This window comes from Aphelocoma coerulescens, chromosome 2 (assembly GCF_041296385.1).
Source record: "Aphelocoma coerulescens isolate FSJ_1873_10779 chromosome 2, UR_Acoe_1.0, whole genome shotgun sequence".
Classification (NCBI taxonomy): domain Eukaryota; kingdom Metazoa; phylum Chordata; class Aves; order Passeriformes; family Corvidae; genus Aphelocoma; species Aphelocoma coerulescens.
Window position 1 is genome coordinate 114,088,892 of NC_091015.1, and position 17,925 is coordinate 114,106,816.

The 17,925-nt window shown below is 43.3% G+C and overlaps 1 protein-coding gene across 2 annotated transcripts in view; it reads left to right on the plus strand.

Annotated features, from left to right (window-relative positions):
* Positions 1 to 10,305: 10,305 nt before the first annotated feature.
* The window catches only part of PIEZO2 (piezo type mechanosensitive ion channel component 2), a 292,042-nt gene continuing 284,422 nt past the window's right edge, over positions 10,306 to 17,925 (plus strand). For both annotated transcript variants that reach the window (XM_069004418.1, XM_069004417.1), the window contains exon 1: positions 10,306 to 10,500. In XM_069004418.1, the coding sequence (XP_068860519.1) occupies positions 10,437 to 10,500 (64 nt within the window). In that variant the 5' untranslated portion in view covers positions 10,306 to 10,436. The remainder of the gene's footprint in view (positions 10,501 to 17,925) is intronic.

The window sequence follows — 17,925 nt, forward strand, 5'->3', positions numbered from 1 at the left end:
TCCAACCCCCACTACCATGGGCCTACATCAGATTTCTCAGCATTCCATTCAACCTGGCCTTGAACACTTCCACGGATGAGACATCCACAACTTCTCTGGGCAACCTGTTCCAGTGCCTCACCACCCTCTCAGTAAAGAATTTGTTCCTAACATCTAATCTAAACCTGCCCTCCTTTAGTTTAAAACCATTGTCCCTGTCCTGTCACTATTTGCCTGTATACAAAGTACCTCTCCCTCCTTTTAGATAAGTCCTCTTAAGGTACTGGAAGGTCACAATGTGGTCTCCCCAGAGCCTTTTCTTCTCCAGGCTGAACAACCCCAGCTCTTCCAGACTGTCTGCATAGAAGAGGTGCTCCATCCCTCTGATCCTCTTCATGTCCCTCCCCTGGACCCACTCTAACAAATCCACATCTTTCATGTGGCCCCCCTGAGCTGGACACAGCAGTCCAGGTGGGGTCTCACCAGAGGGGAGCACAGGGCAGAATCATCTCCCTTGACCCTCTGCCCACGCTGCTTTTGAAGCAGCCCAGGACTGCACTCTGGGCTGTGAGTGCACATCGCTGGGTCATGTCCAGCTTTCCATCCACAAGAAACCCCAAGTCCTTCTTGTCAGGGCTACTCTCAGTGAGTTTCTCTCTCAGTCTGTGCTCATGTCTGGGATTGCCCCAGCCCAGATGCAGGACCTTGTACTTAGACTTGTTCAACTTCATGAGATTCTCATGGGCCCACTTCTCAAGCTTTTGCAGGTGCCCCTGGATGTCATCCATTCCTTCTGTTGTGTCAGCTGCACTGCTCAGCTTGATGCCATCTGCAAACTTGCTGAGGGTGCACTTGATCCCACTCTCTGTGTCATTGAGGAAGATACTGAAGACCACCTGTCTCAGGACAGAGCCCTGAAAGACACTGCTTGTCACCTACCTCCAGCTGGACATAGAACCATTGACCACAACTCTCTGTCTGTGTCCATCCAGCCAATTCTTTACCCTGCTAATTTCTCTTTCCATCTGATCTGAGTTAACCAAGGTAAGGATGCAAAGGGCTCATTTACTCAGCCTAATGTCAGGTATCTCAGGCTGTGGACTCATGACCTCATGGCAAAGAATGCTACTGTGCACAGGAGCTGGGCAGTCCTGGCATCCTGCTGCCCTTCTGCCCCTACTGCCCATAAGGGCTCGTAATGAGCAGGTAAACCAGGAATGGACTCACTACCAACCCTCTAGCCTTGCTAAGGAGCTAATGGAGGGAGAGATGAGTACCTTCAGAGAAAAATCCAGCACTCTCAAAACAGGAGCTCTGGATTGCCCTCTGGAGGTGCCTGCAGCTCTCTATTGGAAGACTGGGCTCCCAAGTTGAGTGGTGAAAATATCCATGTATGTAAAATGTATCACACACCTAATCTTTACATGTGCCCACTTCAGCTATCAAACAAGTCACCATGAGAGCAGAGTTTTGTGCAGCAGCACAATCACTTGAGAAAGTGTAGTGGTGTAGATCCTTTGACCTTGCTGTTGGTACTATGTGTGTGTTTTAGGGCTGGGAACCACACCTACTTGAGCCTTGTAGGAGTTGGACAGATGCAAAAACTTGTGCTTGCTTTGCCCCTTTTGTGTCACTTGCAGGTGGATGCCTCATGGATCTGTCACACATAAATTACCTGAATCCCAGTACACCTCTCTGTAGAATAAAAAAAGAAAAAAACAACAAGAAATTGGTTTATGACTTCCACAATGTCAGAGGGCTGCACATCAGCATTTGAATCTGATACTGTGGAGCTCCTTGTGCTTCTTAGGAGATTGACATGATCCTGTTGTAAAAAATAAACCTACTCAGAAATTGAATCCACTTGCCATATTAAAACATGCATTTTCTTTTTTTTTCTGGGCAGATTCAACAGTGTGTCCAGTTACTATTGTCTTATTTTCAGATAGATTTTAGTAATTTTAAGTGTGGAAATACAATTAAAAAAGAAAAATACAGGATTAATGGGAAAACACAATAGAACTACCAGGGTAGGTACAACTCCTCTATATGTAGCTGAAAGGATCTATTCCCAGAACTAATTCCAAAACTTTTTGTTATACTCTCTCTATAATGCAAATGGAAAATTTTATATCTCTGGATAATGATCCAAAAGATTCAGAAGCAGTGAAAAGAACCTCATTATCTACCAAAAAATAGGTCTGAATCTATAATTCTGGTTTGGTTTTTTTTGTTTGTTTGTTTTGGTTTTTAAAATTTGTTTTGTTTTTAGTTTTGTTTGTTTGGTTTGGTCTGGTTTATTTATTTAATGAAACAAGTTTGGGAATACTTACATGGGATCCAAAATATTTTCCATGTTCACATGCCTGCCTCGATTTGACATTCAAATCTCAGTTTGTACCCCAGATCATAGGAACAAGCAGAATCACAGAATCATAGAATCATTTAGGGTGGAAAAGATCTTTAAATCATTGAGTCCAATGACTAACCCAGTGCTGCCAAGTCCATCATTAACCACGTCTTTCAGTGCCACATCTACATATTATTGAAATACCTCAAGGGATGGTGACTCAATCACTTCCCTGGGCAGCCTGTTCAGTGCTTGACAACACTTTCAGTGAAGAAATTTGTCCCAATATGCAATCCAAACCTCCCCTGGCATAACTTGAAGTGGTTCCCTCTCATTTTAGAGAAAAAATAATATTTAGATTATTTGGAGGGGTTTTAATTAGCATTTTTTAGTCTATAATGCAATGCTGAATCAAACTAGTATCTGAATGAAGACTTAAAATTGAGCTTTTTTTTTTTTAAATATTAATTAGGATTCCATCCTGTGACTCCAGTCATGTGCTTTGTAAGTTTTGTATGGTTTTTCCAGTGGTGTTCTTCCTCTTAAGAATGAAGGCAGTGTTTTTCTAAGACAAACTTGTCCTCTTGTGCCATGAAACAAATGTGTTACAAGCAGTGGTATTCCAGGTTCTCTCACACTGGTCAATATGTTTGTCATTTGCCAGCTTTGACTCCTTGGCTTAGAGGAGAGTTTACAGTCCATGCCTCTTGTCCAGGTCATCAATGATGCGTGCAGGGTGTCTGGTCCTTGGTGTCACATGATGTTTGAGAGCTCAGCTTGAAGCTCTCTCCTTAGTTCAGCAGTAATAATTTGGAGCTGCTCAGTTTTCACTACTAAAGAAATAAATGTCTGACCGCAGAAACAGTCCCTGTAAATGAATTAACAGGGATTTTTTTCTTTAGCTGTCAGGCAGCACGCATGACTTTCCTGTTTCACCTCAAAGTGGACTAAATTTTTAGCATTATTATCTAATTATAGCACTGGTCATTGGAATGGAAAATTATTGTTGCTTGATTTTCCATTGTTGATTGCTCTGGGGACAGATACCTCTATCCAAAGCAGTTAGCTTTAAAAATTATTCTTAAATGTATACTGCTCTATGGAGCAACTCTGCCAGGTAATTCTCACTTTTGCCTGAAGCCATTCATCAGCTGACTTCCTCTCCTGCTTCTTGACTCCCTCTTTCCTACCCAAGACAGGGATGAGACACACATATGTGTGCGAACATAAGCCATTTCCTTCCTTTCTCTTCCACATTTGGTCCATCTCCTCCTAGCCAAGTTTATCCTTTAGTTGCTAAGGGCTTCTCTCAGAGAATTTATCCTGCAGGGACAGAAAAAAATGAGGGAAGGGGAGAGGTGAAGGACTATGTGTCTGCTCATCCATCGGGTGACTGAGATGAGGCATGCCAGCAGCTTTCCTAGCTGAGCCCTGCTGGACCCACTTCCCTTTTCAACCTGAAACTCTCATCTGCTTCTTTACATTGCAGATCCACCTGAGGCTGCCTAAGGTGTGGTAACAACACACACATATTTTATAAGGGTTTTTTCAACATCCATTTAAAGGGAAGATAAAGGACAGGTTGTGCTTCTCCAGCCCTTTCAGAGAGTGGGTGTTGCAACAGTAGGATCCACAGAAAAGCAAGGAGGGATGAGGTGGAAGACGTGGGGAAACTGGAAAGAGACATCAGGCTGAAGGCATTTCATTGTCTCACTAGGCACGAGTGCTCCCTGCCACGGATCCCATGTGAGTGAAGAAGAGTGTTTTTAGGGTATGCTTGCCCACTGCCCAGCCTTCAGGAATGATGCAGTTTAGTCTCAGTCAGCCTAAACTGGATCTGAGCTAAGGACCTGCAGGAGTTAGTGGTTTCCTTGATTGCGTAGGCTCAGCTGGAGGAAGGAGTTCTGGCTGAAGCACAGGTGTGTGAACCGATGTCTGCTCTTTCACTTGGGTAATAAATCTATTATTTTACTGTTATACTGCTCCACAGAGAATTCTGGTTTTGGTCCAGCCTGCTTTGGGATCTGCTCAGCCTCATTTCTCTTTGCTCTGCACTGATGCCGCCAGCAGAAGTGTAAATTGTGACGGTGCTTCTGTGATGCAAAGGCCCAGCTCTCCGCCAGCCACTAATCATATCCTCACCACCGCAGAGCATCGCTGACAGCCATTTCCAAAGGAGTCCAGATGAATGTTTCATGTTTAATTCCAGCTAGCTCAGATCTGTTGCATAGCTCTGTGTTTACAACAATCTGTGCAGGGCGGTCTTGGAACCACTTAATTTATTTCATCATGCACTTCATGATCACGTTGTAATTATCCATAGTCAAACCAATGATCTTGGTTGCGGAGCATAACAAGAATAATTGTATTTTGTGGCATTGCTCCAGCTTGTTTTTAAATTTTCTTTAAAATATGCTTGAAATGTAAATGTATTGACAAAATACCCAAAATGGTTAATTCTTTTTTAGTGACAAGTAGGAGGTTTATTACTTGTATTTTTTTTCAAACTGAAAAACACTCTTGACAAGCTCTGCTTTTTTACTAGACAGTTTTAATTATGTGACATGCCTGTTTGTTATTTGACAGTCTGCTCATGTTTGGACTCTGACCACGCAGGGGAAAATTTGTGGTTCATTGTTTATTGAACAATCCTTTCAGACTTTGCACAACCTTTTCAGAAATTCTTCCAATGTATAATGTGATTACATACAGGCAGGTAAACCATGCATGCTGAATTAGAATTATTTTTCCTATTTTTTCTTGATCACTACTGAGGTGTGGTGCTTAAAGTTCCCTGGCATAATTTGCCTCAGCAATCAGAGAAATCTCATAATCTAATCAGAAAAAATATTAACAGTACTGATAATCATTAACTGTTGAAGCTATCCTATATTTCTTATTCCAACAAGAAAAGAAACTTGCAAGCAAACAAAACAGTGGCTCGCCTGCTGAAGCTTACTTGATTTGAAAGGAGCAAACACAACTAATGTATAATTTTTAAAATTTACTCCTAATATGAGTAAATTCACAGATATGTAATGTCACAGCTCTGTGCAAAGATCCCACTTGCTTCCACCTTGTCTAGCCTCTCTTGTTAATGGACATGGATGAGCTTTCCTGTATTATTGATGCAGCCACACAATGCAAGCTGGAGGAGCTTGGGGATGTGTTTCCATCAGTTCAGTCAGCAGCTCTGTTTTGTTAGTCCCCTGCACTGACCACTAGACAATGCCATTTCCCTAAACAGTCATAATGAATGTTGTTCCTAATGATTAACTTCTGATCTATGTGGAAATGTTCAGTACTCAAGAACAGATTTCCTTTATAATTGCATTGACAGTCAATGACGCTTTCAGACACCATTTGGATTCTGCCAGGTTTGATGTCCTACAAAATATGATGAAACTAGAACTGCTTGAGTATGTGTCAGGTCTCTCCTGTTGTATTTTACGTTATCCTCAGGTAAAGACAATAACATTTTGCTGCTTCCTAATTGACCAGATTGTAAAACCCATCAGAAGAAGACCAGAAATCAACAAGAGTTTCTATAAATAGATATTTACTGAGCAAGATGAAAGTTCTAGACAGACGCTGTGACATGATTTGTGAATACTAACAAAGGCTAGGAAGCAAAAAAACCCTAGACCTTTGGCAATGCATCTGATTTTAGTAAGTTTTCTGCACACCCTGTGCCCAGTTCTAATTCATCTGAAATGAGTGGTGAAATTATGGATTAATGAATGGAAGATAAATCAAGTGTGGAGGAAATCTGGAGGCTCCTAAGAAACTTTCCTGCTCTGCTGGGGCAGCTGAACATTTCTAAGGATGCCTACTCAGCATACATTTGAGTGGAATGAATTTCCTTATTGTAAGGCAAGACAAACTCATAATTTAAGAAGATAAAATAGTTACTAACTACTGCTGGTACTGGGGAGTTAAACTTACTCTGAACCAAAAATCAGTTTGAACAATTTTTTTTTTAACTTTTCTTGAACCAGAACTGAACTTGAATATTATTTTGGAGTTTAGCTGAACTTCATGTTGGAAGTGAACAATAACAGCTTCAGTCAGAGCTGAATGTGAACTAAGCTTAAAAACTGAATTTCTTGACTCCTGGTGGGCCACTGCAGGCTGTTCCCCCAGCTGCTGACAGGGCTGAGCAGGAGGAGAATAGGTACGAGGAGCAGGATGTTTTCATGTATTCTTAGGGAGCATGGATCAAGAGACATAACACGCTAGTTAATCATCACTGCAAATGTTAAAGCCATTTCCTTCCCCACAGGTCCCCAAAGCAGGACTCTCATATTGTAAGAATAACAAATATAAACCAGCACTGTACAGCAGTAACTGCCCTGAAAAGGCTTCAGTGACTTCTCCTGCCTCTCAGTGGAACTTAATGCCTTGCTGCCTCTTTATGTAGAGGAGTTCTGTTTCTTCAGCTAGTTTAGCACTCATTTATGGAGCTTGCCAACTGTATGGATTGTGTGATCACGTAATATATATATATATATATATACATGTATCCTTAGACAAGCCCTTGTTTATATTATTCAGAGTCTGTGAATGTTAGAACAAAGCCATGAGTTCATGATTCAAACAAACAAGAAAGGTCAGGCAATTAGAAGCTGTTTTTCTCAACAGCACTGTTTTAAAGAGTCAGTCAGCTCAATACAGTCAACTTCAACACCAGTTCTAAATGGTGACATTCTACCTAATGGAATTAGTGACACAATACATTCTGGACTTGTTCCCCCCCCCCCCCCCCCCCCCAGTAACTTTCTTGGCCTCTGACTCTATTCACTGCCAGTGATTTTGTGTACTGGATGAAGTAGGAACAACATTTTTCCAAAATAACCCCAAGTTACCACTACAGAGAAGGTGACAAGGTGAGGTAGAGCAAATTCTTTTCATGGCTGAAGTTTGTTATTTTATAGAAGCAACATCTTCTTCCCACTCTTTATTAAGGCTTCATCAACCTCCCTAGTGCTACAATGTTTTCACCTAAGGTGGGAATGACACACCTGGGGGGCTGAGATCCTGGTAGCTGAAAGTAATGGAAAGAAATTCTGGTAGATGGTGAGATAGCTGCATCCACTGCTAGCACATTTACTGGATGCTGAAGGACTCACACAATCTGGCAATTTCCCGTGGTTTGCAGAGGGAAAGAGGAAAACTGTGTGGCCCACAGTGTGATTTCAGGAAGCTGGATGCCCTTAGGGAAAAAGCAAACTTCCTGCTTTATATTCATTATTCATTTATATTCATTTTATATTATGTCACTTGCAAAACTGGCATCAGCTAAATAAGCCCCTGGCTTACTTCTAGACATTGTTCTCTGTTATGTACACTTAATCCAACAAACCCTTTCCCATTAATTCAGTTTCTCTTTCTGTATTATCTGTATAATTAAGTTTCTCTTTCTATATTTTAGTCAGAGTCCTATGTTTTATTTCTTCCATGCTGGCTGAAGTGCTTCTCCAATTCTGAAATTAATGCATTCATTGTTTCTGTCAACAGTGGAACTAGAGAAGACATACATGATTCTTGTTAAGGCTTCATGTATTTGTTTATACTTTTTACCACTCCAGAGGTGTGTGGCTGGACGATGGATGTTTTGTTGTTCTCTCAAAATTCTGCGTATTGAAACAGTTAACTCCAGCAGCTGAGGGAAAGCGATGTTGTTACTTACAAGAAAGACATTTTAGCCAAAAGGTGGCACTGCGGCTGCATAGATTTTGCAGTAGATGAGCAGTCTGGTAAAACGTAAGGAGCCATGCAATAAGCGTATTTAAACTCCTCTTTTCATACCGTGATAAGTATTTAAAACTGGCAAATTATTTCTCAAACATCAGCATAAAATCAGTGCTTCCTGAAGTAAAGAATTTGGTAACTGTACTATAAAGGTAATAAATACTTTACCCTTGCTTTAGTGAATTTGAAAATCTCGAAAATGAAATAAAAACAACGATAACAAAACAAAAGAACTCCAAGCCCAATCAATATCTGAAGATGTATTGCCGAAGTGCACAGAATGTTTCAGCTATGCGTGTATCCTACACACAGAGACTGCTATTAACTGCTGCTTTGTAACCTCCAAGGCAAGGAGAGCTTCCTTAGGAACTTTAAATTTTCGAGACAGATCCCGTGGTCTTTAAACAATGCTGGGATTGACTTTACCACAGGTTGATCAGATACTTTAGCAGATTAAGCACTCGCTGATCCTAGTGTTCTGCTGCCTACAGACACCATCACTAGGCGTATTCACAAAGATTGATGTGCACAGAAACCTGTGCCAGAAGATTGACAACCACATACCCAGGCTTGGTTCGTGGTCGACATGTGTGGGTGAGCCACGCTGGGCCTGAATGTGGGAAGGGAGGGAACAACTTCCACAGGCTGTGCCCAGACACCGAGTTGAGGCGTCGCATTCATCCTGCTGGAACTGGGCTTCCTTACAATCTCTGTTAAGACAGAGAGAGGTTACATCTTAACTCCACGCACTGCCTGTGAGCAGACTGTACCTCCTCAAAGGAGGCTTAGTCTCTGGTGATAGGTTTCCCTTTATCAGACCCATTAGGCACATGGAATTACTGTCTGTAGCTGATTTTTCTTAGCTTTCCCGAGCATTTTCATATATGTAAGTCTAGAGTTCTTTACTTCCCGAATATACTTGTATCGGATTCTGTTAGTGTGTTACATAATATTCGAATATCTGAATAATCACCATTTTTCATAAAACAAAAATCAGATGTCTGCATGGCTCAACACTTGCCATTTGAACCCCCCAAATGCATAGTTTTATTTTTTTCTTTAAAAGACACTTTGTATTTTCCTGTGAGTCACGTTCATGTTTGCAAACATTTTTCTCTGCAACAAGGATATGAAAATAATTTTAGAAAGCACAGGAAACCAAAATATGCTTAAGTAATTATAAGCGTAAAAAAGACCCAAAACAAACATTTAAACAAGACTTAAAAGAGCAAAACCTAGGACTCTTTACATTTGAAGTAAGACTGGATGAGGTCCTTCACCAGGAAGAAGGGCTGAGAAATTATGCCAAGGACCACAGGGTCACTACTCCTGCTTTGTCTTACCCCAGATCATGCACAGGAGTGAAGTTACCTAAAGCACTACCTTCAGGAAGAGGATGTTCAGTCTAAACTTCCCTCATTTAAGTATGAGGGATTGCAATACATTGCCAAAAATGAAACACATTTTTATTTGTATTGATAACAACATTAATAACTTTCTACATTACAGCATCACTATTTCAACCCTGCCTGTGAGGTTCATTCAATACACATACAGGGACACACCAGCTGGGCCTTGAAGCAGGCCCTATAAACCCACAGCACTTTCTAACCAGGATCTTATTTTAAAGGGTAAAAAGCTTTCCAGAAAAGTCAAATACATTCTAGCCACCGGAGATCTATTTTTTTTTTTCGAGGCAACAATGTTCTTGTGGACCTAAATGGGCTGCTGAAAGGGGAGGGGGGCGGGAAGTGAACAGATTAGAGAAAACCGCTCCCCAATCAAGAAAAAAAACCCGTAAACAAAACAAAACAAAATTAAAAAAAAAAAATTGTTAACTTCCCCCTCAAAACCAACACGAAAAGAGGCGTTAAGGAAAACTGGGGAAGTTTTCAGTGCAGAACGGGACCCAACGCGGTGGCAGGATGGTCCCCGCGGAGGGGGCGCAGGCCGGGGCGGGGGCAGAGGAGGCGCGGACCGGCCCCGGCGGCTCGGGGCGGGGCGCGGGGCAATTCCCTCGCGGGGCGGGCCGTGGGTGCCGCCGGCTGGGCCCGCGCCGTCGGGGCGGCCGCTCCGTGCTGCCGGGCGAGCGGGGGAGGGCCGTGGGGGGAGCCCCGAGGGGGCGGGCGTGTGCGTGCCCCGGGCCGGGGGTGCGGCGCGGCGCTGCTTGCATGGGCTGCCGCCGGGATGTGGCTGGAGGCGTGAGGCGGCGCGGCTGAGGCGAGGCGAGGCGAGGAGGGGACGGGCGATGCTCCGCCACCGCGGCGGCTCCGCTCACGGGCGGCCCTAGGAGCGGCGGTGGCGCGCAGAGAGGGACGGCTCTCCGGCCGCCTGGCCGCGACCCCCGCCCGCCGCGATGGCCAGCGAGGTGGTGTGCGGGCTCACCTTCCGGCTGCTCCTGCCCGTGTGCCTGACTGCCGGTACGTCCCTCCCTCCCTCTCTGGGTCCCCGGGCGGGTGCGCGTCCCGGGGCCGTGGGACCGCCGTCGCTGCCCGCCGGGGCCGGCGGCTTGCGGGATGCTGCGCTCTCCTTCCTCGTGGCAATCTCCCCCGTTCCGCTATTTCTCCAAGAAACTTTAAACTTCGTAACTCGCCCCTAATTTCTTACACGTTAGTTGTTGTTATTAATTTTTGTCGCCCGGGGTGTGGGGCTCGCACGTGTGGCGGGGCTTTGCTCGCTGCCGCGGCACCGGCGTGCGGGGCTCCGCGGCTCTTCGCTCGGAACAGCTGCCGCTGGTTCCCGAGTCCCGCGTCGTCCCGCATCCTCGGGCAAGGCGTGGAAGAGAGGAGGATTCAGGGCTTGCCCTCCAGGCAGGCTGGTTCAGCCTCCGTGTTAGGGTTTCGGGGGTACTTTGTAAAGGAAAGAATGAGCGTCTTTTAGAAGGAGCAGTTCTCAAATTTACGGAGGTTTTCAGGAGGGCGATTTCCCTTACTTTTGAGAGAGAGAAATTTTAGTTTATTAAATCGCGTTACTTAGCAGGCGGCCATCCAAGAAACGAATTATTTTTGGATGGAGAACTGCGGTGTCCAGTCATGGGTGAATATGTTAATATTAATCCGTCCCTCCGCACAAATTGAAAAAACTCTGAATACGTCCCGAATGCCCGTTAGATCGCAGGACGACGGGGTGGCCTCGAAAGCCGCGGTTGCGGAGGGCGGCTCGGCCGGGGCTGGTGCCCGCCGGAGCGGTGGGGAGAGCTGCGGGGCGGGAGCCGGGGAAGGGGGGCCGGGAATGGCACGGCGCGGAGAGAAACCCGTCGATGGTCAGCCCCGCGTCGCGCATTCTCCGCGGGCGGCGGAGCGGTGCCTGCCGTACCTTGCGCGGCAGCCGCGGGGCTCCCGGGCTGGTCCCGGGCCACCGCCAGCCGCTTCCCGGCCGCGCGGAGCGGGCGCCGAACGCCGGGGCTGCCAGGGCCGGCTCCCACTCTCCATGCGGCCTCGCCGTTCTTCCACGACTGGGCTGCCCTCGAAACACGCATCCTTCCCGGGGTTTTGCCCTTGATTAACTCCGTGGTGGCCCGGCCAGCGCCTCTCTATTTCAGCATCTTTCCCTCCACCCTGCCCGAGAGCTGCCCCACACTCTGGTTCCAGGTGTCCTCCGCTGCCTCCGACTTCTCCTCCGGGACGGAGGACGCACATCCCATCCTCGGCCTCGCCGGAGCCATGCGGGACCCAGGGCGCTCCCTGGTGCCCCGCGGTGTGCAGCCCTCCTGCTTTCGCGGCCTGGGAGTGAAAATGCACTTTTCCCCCGTCGCTTTGCCTGAGGCTGTGTGATGGGTGCTCTTAGCACGGTTGTATGAGGGGTGAGATGGAGGCAGCCTTTCAGACCATCACCAGCACCTGCACCCTCTTTCTGCTCCTTCCAGAGCCCGCGGTCTCCCTGGAGGTGCCCAGCCCTGAGCTTGGGTGGCCACCACTGGTGCTGGGAAGGCCACAGTTCCACAGATCCATGGTGGCAGATGAGGGGCTTTAAGGCTGTGCAAGCAGCTGTCTGGTGCTGGTGTGCAGGAACACTGTGTGGAGGAGCTGGGTGGTAATGCGTGGGGCAGGTGGTGGGAGCCCTCAAAACCAAGGCGTGGGGGTGTCAGGCAGGTCTTTCAATGCCAGGAGTAGGCATAGGGCTAACCCCTTGTTTGGAATCAGTTGGGCCCCCTGTCTTCTTTAAATTTATGAAACATACTGAAGTATGAATGAGGATGAATTTGCTGGAAAGATGTGGGGAGAAGAAAAGATTCTAGAAAAGAAATGGTGTTTAGGTGAAATTTTTTAGTATTACTCTAATAATATAATATCTTGCTATGGTATTAAAATAGGAGGGGTATTGTTCTGTCAGATGCTCAATCTGGCTCTTGCCAGACTCTTTCTGTATCAAAACAAGTTCAGATAAAATGGTTTTGCTGTCCATATTCCCGATAGTTAGTAATGCAGAAGTACTTTCGCATTGCAGTAATACCTCCACAGATGAGAACTGATGTTGTCATGAATTGCTTATGCTCATAAATCTTACTCATCTGAGGATTAATCGAAATATAAAACCTGAAAGAGGCACTTCCCATCTTGAGTATGAAAAAGAAATCCCACTGCGGAACTTTTGGGTTTGGACCTCACAATCTTGTTCAGTTGGATTTGAGAGAGGAATTGGTAGATGGACAAACAGCTTTTCTCTTGCCTTAGTTTACTGTGTCTGTAGGTGTTAGTTTTTCCCCTTTACAAGCTCTTAGCAGAGCCCTCACTAGGGTGAAGCATAGTTCAGCCTGCTTCACTCTTGCACTTACCTTGCATCTGCACCTGAGTTATTCCTGAGCCAGTGTTCTCTTCCTTTCCAAAGCATCAAGGAAGTGTTTCATGGGCTTCTGGAAAAGGCTTTTTAGAGTGATGGTTTTTTGTATGGCTTACAGTGAGGTTACATCTGCAGCTGAAAGGCTGCCACAAGGACTCACTGCAAGACTGATGCTTTTGTGTCTCCTGCCCCTGTCTGGGCAGGGAATGTGTCTGGCACTGCCAAAAGGGTGGAAATACAGAGTGGTTCTTTTGGTTCAGAATCCATCATGTGTGATTTAAAAATGCTCAACTACTACAGTTTTTTATCATGGTAGAATTTGCTTTTCTGTTTCTAAGACTAGAAATGAGGTTGGAGAGCTCTGACTGGGTGTGTGGAGGGCAATGGCAGCTGTGGCAAACTCATTAAAAATAACACATCTGCTAAGCTGAAAACTGATTCTTTAAATACTGTTAAAATGGTTAATGCTTTTAGTTCTTAATACCTTAAATACCTTAAGTTTACATACTTCTAAAAGCAATACTAATGTTAGTTTGCATTTTATGAAGAAATGTCAGTTTGCTGGAATGAAATACTTTCCAAACACTGATGAGTAGCATGTAACTGAGAAAATACAATTCCTTGTAAGAATTTTTAGGATTGGATCTCTATCAGTGAAGAGTCTGATCTTGTGCAGGTAAGCCTAGATGGATCCATTTAAAGCTCAAGAATGATGTGTCTCGAGTGTCTGATGAAGACAGGAAATTTAACGTACACAAAATTAAAGGCTTTGGAGATTGAAAAGCTGATTGTAGGCTTATGACTTCAAGGTTGAACCTGTCATGTTATTTTCATGATAAAAATCTTATGTTCAGTCCAATGTGATCCTAGAGTTTAAACAGTAACTTACAGTAATGTGAAACTTATTGCAAATAAAGTACTGTGTTCTGTAATAAAACGGAGAGAGTTGGGTACTTTATTGGATTTTTTTTAGTGTGATTACTGCGATGTGATATTTTTCTGTGCTGTAGTAGTACAATGCTGAAAAAACAAATAACAAAATAGAGGAGAGGGAGCTTTTGGCACTGGTGGTGGAAAGTGGGCTTTTTGTGTTTTGTCTTTTCAAGCTTGAGTCTTGGTGTGAACCTGTCTTTTTTGTTACTCGTATGTACTTGAAACATGCAAGAAGTGATTTGTTTTGTTGAAGTAAGGCATCACAACATTTTTTGGTAATTGCTTTCTTTGGTTTATAGGGACTTGAACCACAAAGTTGGCTTACTTGATAACAGTTTTTAATTACACTGCTTCCAATTGTTTTACTTCACACACAATTCATTAGTTTTCTCTTAAGCAAAATATGGTTATTTTTAAATGGGGTCCTGGGGAAAAGAATGCTTGGGACGTATTTCCTGAGAATGACTTTGTCTGGGTTTTGACTGATGCTGTTGGAAAGTGTGTTATCAGCAAATGGGCTTCAGTGAGGTAGTTGCCTGGCCGAAGTGCTTCCCAGAAGTTACACTTGCTTTCTGAACTCTTGAATTTTTACCCAGATGAACTAAGAGTTGTAGAAGCTTCTAGAAAGTTTGCGGTTTTCTGAGGGGTTGAGTGCCGGTATCAGTGTTTTGTAAACAATGGCAGGTAAAGAAAATACATTAGAATTTTTTTGGTGACAGAGTTCAGATATTATTTGGAATTTTTCACTAGTTTTCTTTGAGCTGAATACTTAAACTCCTGGTAAATAGCAGGAATTAATTTTCTTCATTTTATTTCTTTTATTTCTCCTTTCAGCAACCATTACTCATGAGAATTATATTGAATGAATCAGAATTAGCAACTCTTCAGGATATAAACAATATGTTACAGAGAATATTCCTTAAATCATTACAGTATTTTCAAAAATACATATATTGACTTGCTGGAAGTGCCTCAGTGGGAGTGAGGTCCATGTTCTGCCTTGGAAGGAAAAGGTAGATTCCAGGATGCTTGGGTGATCTTTTATCCCCAAATTAACAAATATTAATGAAAATTTTGAAGGGGAAATACCTGAATTACTACATTACCAGGTACTAAAATGCTTCTTAAATTATGTGTTTGAAGTGTATTTCGGAATCCGATACCTCCCTCTGTGTTTTACTGCTTTGAATTGTTGCTATTCACATTTCCTATAGAGAGAATAAATTGGACAACTGTAATATTAAGGCAAGCCTGTGGAGGCAGCAAACAATGCTGTGCTTGGATTATTATTTGTTTTGTGCTTTTCATTAATTTCACTGGAGGTGACTGTTCAAGAAATGATCATAGAATACAACTCTGTTGCAGTTTTCAGGTGACTGAATGATTTTTATGTGCCAGTCTCTGCAGGCGATGTCACAGCAAGTTGTGATGCAGGACAGTAGAGGGCAGTTTGTGTAGTGGCATTGCATGTGACAATGTATGCATGCGTATCAAAAATCTTCAACATATTTTTAAAGTTGGAATAAACTTCCTGTAGATGGGGAGAGTCATGCTTACTATGCTCTAAAATTGGTCAGTTACTGAAAAGAAGGCAAAGATCAGGCTGGTGGTTTTTTTTTTTTTGTCATTATGGTGACATTGGGGAATATTTATTGTGATGTACCGAGAGAATGATAGGGAACAGCATGATAAAGATTCACATTACATTTTAAAACTCTGGTGTTGTCCCAGAACACTCATAAAAGCATTAGTCACAGCAACAAAAAGTCTAGGAACCCTTAGTGGGTAGTATGCTGAAAAAGCAATTAACTTAGATGTCAGTTTGCACAAGAGATCCCAAACCAGCTAAAATGGAAGCTTTGTTTCCTCTCTTCAAATGATTTAAACTAATTTTTCTGGCTTCCTTGATTACAGGAAGTTTTGCCTTGTTCAGTGGGAGCAGGTGAAAGGTGTCAAGCGGGAGTGATACATACTGCCTTGCAGGAGCAACATTTTCCAGGCTTGTAGGCACAGGGTTAGATGTTCTTGTGCAAAAAAAGCAAATGTCGTTGCAATCTCTGTGGCTTCCACCCAGGGTCAATTAAGACCTAGAGGAGAGAGTTTTTAGGAGAGTGGGGAGGCAGCAGTCTCCCTGCAAGTACAGTGCTCCCTCTCTCTTGTGTGATAGCCATTTCGGGTTGACTACCTCTACTTCTTCTCTATTGCTCTGGCTGGAAAGCTATTTAAACATGAATCCCACAAAAAATAGTAATAAAACTTCTATCCATAAGTTCTTACCTTCTCTACTTATTTATCCTAACCATTCTGTTAAGTCGTTTGAATCTACTTAATTTTTAAGATGAGCTAAAACCAGAACCTAGAAGTTTGCCAGGCTTAGGGCTTGCCTGGTGGGTAACTTCCACAGATAGTATTGAACGTGGGAATGGAAATCAGTGGGAGACAGCTGACTGGAGAGAGTTACTTGGAGGAAGTGGAAAGTTTGCCTGGTGACTGTCAGAATTGGAAAGCATTTGAATCCTTTATTTGTTGTGCTGGAGCTCATGAAAATCATGTCATGCATGAAATTCCTTGTCTTCTAAATTGCAGGTACAACACTGAGCCTTTTTCTTCCTTTTTTTTTTTTTTTTTTCCTTTAATTAGGGCAGTCAAATCAAAATACAAAATGACAGATCTGATGTATGTGGTGATAACTCCATTTTTGGTGGATATTTATGATGGGGATGAGGGAAGAGAATGGTACTGTTAATGCACCTGTTTGCATGTAGCCAGGGTGCTCTTTCATTTCAGGTATTTGCTAAAAATCCAAAAACACAGGAAACAACAACTAATACACAACAGGCAGGGGGACTGAGTTCAACAGTTTTAACCACTTAAGCACTAAAATTACCAACGTGTTTGTTGGAGTAGCAGAGTTGCAAATGCTGGCAAAAGCCGAACTGCTTCAGAGTGGCTGGTGCTGCTAAAAGCACCCTTGGAAGGAAGTATCCTCTAAAGGATTGTTATCTGAAAGGGACACCAAGTTATATGCTCCCTCAGAGCAGTAAAATCTTTTCTACAAATATGTAAAGCTGCTGAGTGTTCACACTCCACATTTTCTTCTCTACATGTCTTTTCTCTTTGAAATTATAGCTACTGTGAAGCTGTAGTGTCTTTTTTCGAGGATAATGTTTCACTTGAAGAACATCAGTAACAACTTCCACGTGTTAGACTGCAGCACTCTGAGAAACAGACTGTTTGCTTTCCATTGTGAAGAATGAAGTTAGCAAGTTCTAATTAGTGAAAAAGTCTGTGCAGTCAGTAGATTGTACTAGCCTTTCTAATATCTTTAGGCAGTTATAAAGATACTGTAAATATAACTTGCTAGTAAGAGGCTGTATAATTTTTTTCCATGTGCTGCAGCAGATTGATCAATATTTGTAATGAAATCAATCCAGTTTTGTTCTCTAGGGTAAAAGTTTTCTGTAGTATTATCACAGGTCTTCATTCTGTCATCTTGACAGGTCTCTGAAACTAAGCAGGTCAGAAGCTGGTAGTGTGTGGATAAGGAGTTTTTAGAGAAAAGTGCAGCTTTTGCTGCCAGGAATGTGAGTGAGAGAGCATTCTCATTCTTCTACTGAGAGAAACTGGTGTACTGGGAGGTTTTTTGTCAGGTAAATCAACTGTTTTCATGTCTTTGTTAGAAGTATATCCTTTGATGCATTATGTTCAGGATGTGGTTGTATTAATGCACTTCTCTTTTCCTGAGGGTCTTACCTGTCCATTTCCTATCTTAAGTAGGCATTTGTAAAACCTGAATGTCACATTGAGGTTGCTATTCTGTGTTTTAATTTCTTTTATGTCATTAATTCCAAGCTGCAGTGTTAGCTTTGATAATATCCTGTGGCAATGGGTTCAGTGGGTAAGCTCCACCATGAATAAAAAGGAGTACTTTTTAATTCATTTTGAGTTTGTTGCCTTAGTAAATAATCCTTTGGATGGGAAAAAGTATGTATAATCACTTAAATCAACAACAGTGTAGTGTTCTATTTACTCTAACACTTTAGAATAACATTTGCAAGCATAAAATCAACCATTAAGATTAACTGTAGAAATTAACAGCTCTGAGTTTCCTATCAGTTGTTCCCGAAGAGAAA